Below are 7,918 nucleotides of genomic sequence, written 5' to 3' on the forward strand. Positions count from 1 at the left end.
AGCTACAGTACGGTTATTCTGAATTTGCACTAGAGTATCTGATATCAGAATCATCAGCCTGTCTGAGGCACACTGAATGTTTGAAGTTCTGGTAGGTTGTCTCCTAGAGTGAGAAGGATGATCTAGTGGGGAGGGCTCTGGCCTAATCAATTCCCCATCTGTAAAATGAGGTTAGCACTTCCCTTCTTCGCAGCTTCTGACACCCTGTGTGAGACACATGTCATGAGAAACTGGTAAAGAATCACAGAAAGAGTCAATTTTTTTTCTAACACTGAACAAAGAACTTTATTAAAATAGGAAAGACAATACTAACTTTAAAACTTCTCTGTCTCTGCTTCACTCTAGAGCTTCTGCCTTCAACCTTCCCCAGCCCCATCTGAGGCCTGGCTTCCTGCTAGAGTTTTAAGAAACACTATTCATACTCAGAGCCACCAAAATATAAATACTAAATAAATAAATAATGAGAGAGAGAACGAGCAAGCAGAGAGTGAGTGTCTCTGAGGAGACATAGACATAAACATGATCCTCAGCATTCAAATGAGGTATTTAGCTACATGCTCCCCTCTTTAGCTATGCTACTGTCACTAGGCAGGAGCATCCTGGTGGCTCTGAGTGCTCTCATTAAAGTAGGATGATTTCCCAGTTCCTCCCCTCACTTTTTATCTTGCAATTATATACGTAATACTGTATACCTGCATTCTGCAGAGCCAAATCCTGTATCTTCAACCATGAGGTAATTTTCCTCTCAACATTTAGATGTCCTAAAAGCAAAAGCTGATGTTCTATCCTTAGTACTTTGAAATAAACAGTTATTACTGGTATTTGGCCAGGTGTTATCTGAGCGAAATACAAGGTGAAAGATAATTCATCCTTTCAGTAATTTGATGCTTAATCATTTAGAGACTTATAAACTGTAGTGACAAGATGTTTCTCAGGCCACCCTGCAAGATGTAACTCTCACTGTGACCTTTCCTTTTCTCTATAATAACGCTACCTTCAATTACATTGCAGAAACCTTCTTGGTGCTGTCTTGTTAGATTATCTAAAGGTTTCAATGTTCTGTCTGAAAGATTTTGCCAAATTGCTCTGCATCACAGGAGTCCGAGAGAGAGAGAGAGAGAGAGAGAGAAATACATTTCCAGGTTTTCTAGTCATACCAGTTTACCAGTTGTGAGACTAGGTCCAGTTTTCAAACATGGAGGTTTTGTTAGGCTGCCCAAATTCTGTATGTGGATAACTCAAATTGGCAATTGGATACATAAAATGGGCATTTACACACCTAAGTGCTAGTTTGAGCAATGAGATGTGGGATTTGAACATCCAGCAAAACATCTTCTGGAGACTTGAGGTGAAGGAGTTCACACTCCTTGTGGCTGTTCTAGGGATCAGCTCTCACCAGATCTGGCACCCTCTTCCATCAGTTACTCAAGGTGTGACTCCTCTCTCTCTCTCTCTTCATAATTCAGGGTGTTCCCTCTTTGTGACTCAACACTAATGTCAGTTCACTCTGTAGTTTTCCCCTTCAGGGTTTACAAAGTCTCTCCAGACCAGCTGTCTGGTAGACATCTCCAATGCTCCTGTGCTGTTTCCCCGTGGCTGGTAGGGAAACCCAGGCCTGTCCTCTACATTAGGTTCTAGCCCAGGGACCCTATAACAAGCAGCCAAGGTCTGCACAGTCCTACCCCTTGCTGCTGTTTCCTTGGGCTTCTTCCTACCTAGCCCTTTCAGGCTTCCTTTCCCCACAACTCCTCTGGGGTTGACCCTTCTTCCAGGGCTAGAATCTCAGGGTTTATTCTCCCTCTTAGGTTTTCTCCTCCCCTACTCTCTGGTCTCAAAGCGTGACTGCTGACACTCTCCCTGCAGCCCCTTTCTGCAGCAAACTTCCTCGTTTTATAATCCAGCCTACTCCTGCCCAGCTGGGCTTCTTGTTCAGTTAGGCTCTCCCTCCATGTGCAGCCAGGTACCCTGATTCCCCCCTCAGGCCCACATTACACATCCCATTACATTTGGTTACTTGTTTACTTCTTTGAAAGAAACAGTTTATTAATCAGCAAGCTTATTTGTTCTCAATGGTAGCAGATGACAGAACGAGGAGTAATGGTCTCAGGTTGCAGCGGGGGAGGTTTAGATTGGCTATTAGGAAAAACTTTTTCACTAAGAGGGTGGTGAAACACTGGAATGCGTTGCCTAGGGAGGTGGTGGAATCTCCTTCCTTGGAAGTTTTTAAGGTCAGGCTTGACAAAGCCCTGGCTGGGATGATTTAACTGGGAATTGGTCCTGCTTCGAGCAGGGGGTTGGACTAGATGACCTTCAGGGGTCCCTTCCAACCCTGATATTCTATGATTCTATGATTCTATGATTTGTAGTATGCTGTATACTTACTATGGGCTAGCTAGTCACTTGGACTACTTGCCCATGCAAGGTAGCTAGAGGTGGCAAAAGCTCCCTTAATGCCCTAAGGAGGCTATCTGGACCTTATGTTTAGGCACATAGGATAGAGTGAGCACAATGTGTGTCCCGCTGCACTCAGGTGGGTCTCTCTCTGACTCTCATAGGCTACTCCCGGAGAGTCACATCTTATACACCACAATCTAGCCCCAAACCAATAGCCCAACGGACTTCAGGATCTAGCCCATTGTGAATATTTATATAGTTCTATAAATATGCATGGTCCTTTACAGACAAGTAAAAGATAATGTACTTGTCTCAAAGATGTTCTGATGAGGCCCTGATCCAAACCCCAGTGAAGTCAATAGGAGTCTTTCTAGTGGCTCCAATGGGCTTTAGAGCAATCCCTAAGAGTCCAGCCCTGTACTCATTTAATTGGATGTACAGTTAACTATAGGGTAGTAGTCTCCCTTGGAATCAATGGGACTTCTCATGCTAATGAACACTGCACTCAGTAGTATGTGCAGGATAAAGCCCAATGCAATATGATGAGAGATGTTAATAAATATTGGGGCAGGAAGAGACATGATGTTCTGGTTGGTAGTATACATCTTTGTGAGTTCAGTAACATTTTATGATACTGTTGCTATATGGGAAGAAATGGGTTTATAGACCTCTTTGAGGAAGTGTTTTAAGCAGGGGCTAGAGGCAATGGAAAAAGGCAGGAATATGTGAGAGGAGAAGAGAACAAAGAGAGTGTTCTAGAAGCTCCATTTTCAGTAGGGAAGATCCCATATCCTTGGCCACTGTAAGCCTGTTTGCACATTTTCTGTCTAAATTGTTTTTCAGCAGAAAACTGGGTTTTCGACAAAGTGTCATTTTTCGTGAAGTGTCCACTTGCTGACGAAATTCTTGAGTTTTCATCCAAAAACTGAAAACCAAACCACTTTGATTTAGATATTCTGCTGCAGTGCCTCATGGGAGCTGTAGTTTGGTTGTCTCACATCCCCATTCTCCTCTCTGGCTCAGGCTCCCTGGCTCAGGGCCATCCTTACCCATATGCAAAATACGCAGCTGCATAGGGCACCAGGAAATTTGGGGCACCAAATTTCCTGGTGCCCTGCGCAGCTGCGTGCTGCTCCAGCCCCTGCTCCGGCTCTTCTCCAGGGCCCCCGCCCCTGCTCCGCCCCCACCTTGCCTCTTCCCTCCCCTTCCCGGCTCCAGCCCAGGCTCTTTCCACCCCTGCACCTCCCGAGCCCCGCTCCCACTCCCCTGAGGAGAGCAGCAGGGCTGGGCCTGCATTCACCGGAGGCAGCGACCCAGCCCCAGACACACCGCCATGGCAGGGCTGTGTGGGGCCCCAGAATAGCTAGGGACAGCCCTGCCCTTGCTAGACTACATGTCTCATGATGTGCCATAGCCAGGAACTCACATGCTGCACCATCTTTCTTCTTCAAGAGGGGTAGACTCTGGTGCACCATGGGAGATGTAGACCAACCGGGGACCCTGGTCTGTAGAAGAGAATGGGAGGCATGAGGCAGCTGAACTACAACTCCTATCAGGCATGGAGGCAGCATTTCCTGAACTGAAACATTTGGGGCCAGAGGTTAGCCAAAATATTTTTGTTTTAAAGTTTCTGCTGAAAAATTGACATTTTCCATGGAGAATGTAGACAAATTATGATTTTATGTTTATTTTTCAATTTTACTTATTTATTTATTTGCATGTTTATGAAAACTTCCTGCAAGGAAAAAAAAATCCATTTTCTGACCAGCTCCAGTTGCAAAATTAGTCAGTGCCTATCTCATGCGGTGATCTGATTAGTTCTTAGACGATACGCTGATTTAGATTGTGTAAGTACTTAGATCTCCCAAGTAAAACCCAGGTGCTGGCGATTCAGTGAGTAGCACTCGTATCCCCAAGTTAGAACAAATACTTCCACCTGGGATTGTAGAGGAGGGTGACGATGAGTAAGGCTGCGAGTCTGTCACAGAGGTCACGGATTCCGTGACCTTCTGGGACCTCGGGGACTTCTGCAGCCGGCTGGTGCGACTGACCCTAGGGCTGCAAGAGCTCGGGTGGCCCTGGGGCCTGCTGTACCCCTCTCCCACAACAGCGGTGGTCCTGGGCCACACACTACACCCCAGCTGTGGTGGGAGTTCCGGGCTGCTCCCACCAGCAGCAGCGTGGCAGTCCCAGGCTGCCCCCTGACAGCAGTGGCTGCTGTGACCCCAGGCTGGCGGGGCTGCTCTCCTTCCAGTAGAAGCTGCCGCTGCTACGGTCCTGGGCTGGCAGGACCATCCCCTGTCAGCAGCGATGGTGGCAGTCTCATGCCACCCCCGCACCTCCCCCTCCCGAGCACCAGCAGGTGCCACAGAGCCTCCACCCCAAGCGCCAGTGGGCACCCTGAAGCCCCCATTTGAGCACCAGCGGGCACCCTGGAGGCCCCCCTCAGTACCAGCGAGTGTCCCAGAGCCCTCTCCTCACCTCCCCCCAGCACCAGCAGGTGCCCCAGAGCTTCCCCTCCAGAGCAGCAGCTGCACCCCCGAAGCCCCTCAGAACACCAAAGATTTAGTCCAGGGGTATATAGTATAAGTCATGGGCAGGTCACAGGGCCATGAATTTTTGTTTATTGTTTGTAACTTGTCCACCACTGTTACTAAAAATACCCATGACTAACTCTTAGCCTTGTCATTACAATTGTCATGGCACTTTTCACAAGAAAAGAATATTAGGTGTGAAGGACGATTGTATTCTGAATACCTAGATCTCTCTTGGCTCTTTATTTATATATGGGAAGAGACAGGGAAAATGACTGAAACTTTTCTGCAAACATTTAATTGAATTCTGAATACTTTTTGACTTTATGCATTTGCCAGCCTTTTCTTCACTTTTCCACAAACATGTGTGAGTTTTTTGATAGTTATTGTTGTTGCATAATTTGCTTAAATGTGACGGCTAGCTTATACACAATGAACAGCTCAATCAGCTTTTGATATAGATCTTCTTCACTTCTTGTCCTGAACGGTTAGGGTAGTTTGAGAACCCTTCTCCTCTAGCTCCTCACAGAAGATTGCATCAGAGACAAGGTTCATTTACCATGTCAATTCTTATAAAACTTTTTCCTCTAAAGAATCATAACATCCTGATATACTTGGGATATAGCACTGTTAGTCATTCAGGAACAGAATTATCCATTATCTGTACCTGCTAATTTAAAAATGTCTAACTTTAGTAGCTGCAGTTTAACATCCTCCCAAGATACTAATGGACGGAAAAGAGTGTTATCATCATCATATATTAAGACTATAACATCTGTTTTTTCCTAAAAACAGAACAGAAATATTTATTGAATACTTGTGCCTTTTCTGCATTATTATTGATAATTCTGTCATTTCCATTAAGTAATGAACCAATATCATTGTCGGGATTCTTTTTGTTCCTAATACACTTTAAAAATGCCTTCTGATTGTCCTTAAATCTTCGATTGTCCATAAATCTGCTTGCCATTGATTTCTCCTAGTGTCCCTTTTCTTCCCTTATCATTATTTTATAATTCCTAGATTCTGATATATATTCATTACTATCAACTTCCATTTCTTTTTTTTTTCTTCTTCATTTTTTACAGCTGTCTTTACTTCCCCTCTAAACCAGATCTTTTTTTTTTTTTTTTTTTACCAGTACAACCTACTTCCTTGATTATGAGATTGTGGCTTTTGGGGTATCTAGTAAAGTGTTAAACAATTCTCATTTATAATTCACATTTTCCTGATTAATTTTTTCCTCACAGCTGATTTGGCTCATAATTGTTTTCAGCTTTGTGAAAATGGCCCCTTTAAAGCACTCAGTGTGTTTGTGTGTATTATATATATATATATATATATTTTTTTTTTTTTTACTGGTTTTAACTTTATTCTGTTAGAACATTATAAATGTGATCAAGTCATGATCACTTGTACCTATGTTACCATTAATTTTTAGTTCTGTGATCCATTCTTCATCTATCAAGACGAGGTCTGAGATAGAATTCCCTTGTGCTGGATGAAACACTTGAGTTAGGAAATTATCATCTATAATATATAGAAATTCTTGGAAGGGCCCTGATTTTCAGAAAGTGTTGAGCAGTCATCCTCTGACAAACAAGACCCTTTAAGGTATCTCATGTTAGACACCCAGAATCACAAGCCGCATTTGAACGTTTAGGCCTTATTATCCTTAGAGTTACAGTTTAAAAAAATCACTTGGTTGGTAATCCCGTGAGCCCCTAAGAGTAAAAATCTGTCAATCCCTAGCAGATGACATTTTTGCTCATGTGAGGCTAGGAAATATGGCCAACACAGCAACTTCATGACACACACCAATATGCATGTTATCAGAGGAGGAAACAAGAAAATAAAGATAAAGCAATACATGCAAGTCTCAGAATAAAGCAATATTCCCCCATCTGTTTTTTTCTGAGTCTCCACCAGGACTTTATTAGAAACAAGGAGAGAGCTTTTTCCATCAAATGTGATCTAGCAGGTCTTTAGTGCCAAGCAGCACATTTCTCCTTGCTGATATTCATTTACCAGCACTTGTCTGGCTTCCTCATCTCATTACACTGAACAGGAGAAAGGGTATTGAGCTCCTTTTGCAGTATTTCCATCCGGGCCATAATCTCCAACACTGTGCCTTTCACTACAGTTAGCTGCAGCTTCAACTTATTGTTCTCTTCCCAGAAGACTTTGTTCTCTTCCTGAAGAACCTGGATTGCCTTTTTCTCTTCCAGAAGGGTCTGGTTCTCTTTTAGCAGGGCCTGGAGGGTTTGATTTAGTTTCTTGACAGCCTGGAGAGCCACATTTTCCTCCTGGATACCTGGGGCAGCCTTGTTCTCCTCCTGAACTGGGACAGCTTTGCTTTCCTCCCAGATGTCCTGGACAGAATTACTCTTTTTCTGGAGGGCTGAGACAGCCTTGATCTCATTTTGGATTGGGTTGGCTTTGCTGTCCTCCTGGATGGCAGGGACATCATCCTTGCTCTCCTCCTCGATTGGTGTGGCTTTGGTCTCCTTCTGGAAGACTGGGACAGCCTGGGTCTCCTCCCGGAGTACCTGTAAAGCCATATTATTTTCCCGAACAACCTGAAGGGCCTTGTTCTCTTGGCTGACCTGGAAGCCTATATTCCTTTCTCGGAAGATTGGGAAGGGCTTGTTCTCCTTCTGGAGAACCTGCTGGAGGGTCTCATCATAAATAACCTGGATGGCTTTATTCTGCGTCCGGAGGCACTGGAGAGTTTTGTTCTCCTCCCGGAGGGCCTTGTTTTCAATCCGGAGGGCCTTGATCTCTTCCCAGAGTGCTTTGTTCTCCTCCCAGAGAGTCCAGTCATTCTGCATCTTCTTGTTGTAATGTTTCTGTTGGGAAGCAAAAGGTGGCTGATTATAGGTCTCACTCACCCATTTGCCATCTATAAAGACAAATGTCTCATCACTTAGCTTGACCCGAGGGGGAATGTAATCCATATCTGGTTCTGCCCGTTGCATTTGGTGATTCAT

At 44.4% G+C, this 7,918-nt stretch overlaps 1 protein-coding gene across 1 annotated transcript; it reads right to left on the reverse strand.

Moving 5' to 3' along the window:
* Window positions 1–6,952: 6,952 nt before the first annotated feature.
* Window positions 6,953–7,918, reverse strand: CBY2 (chibby family member 2). The gene has a single exon (XM_077806835.1). The coding sequence runs from the start codon at window positions 7,916–7,918 to the stop codon at window positions 6,953–6,955; it is 966 nt and encodes a 321-aa protein (XP_077662961.1).

Source organism: Eretmochelys imbricata, chromosome 1 (assembly GCF_965152235.1).
Source record: "Eretmochelys imbricata isolate rEreImb1 chromosome 1, rEreImb1.hap1, whole genome shotgun sequence".
Lineage (NCBI taxonomy): Eukaryota > Metazoa > Chordata > Testudines > Cheloniidae > Eretmochelys > Eretmochelys imbricata.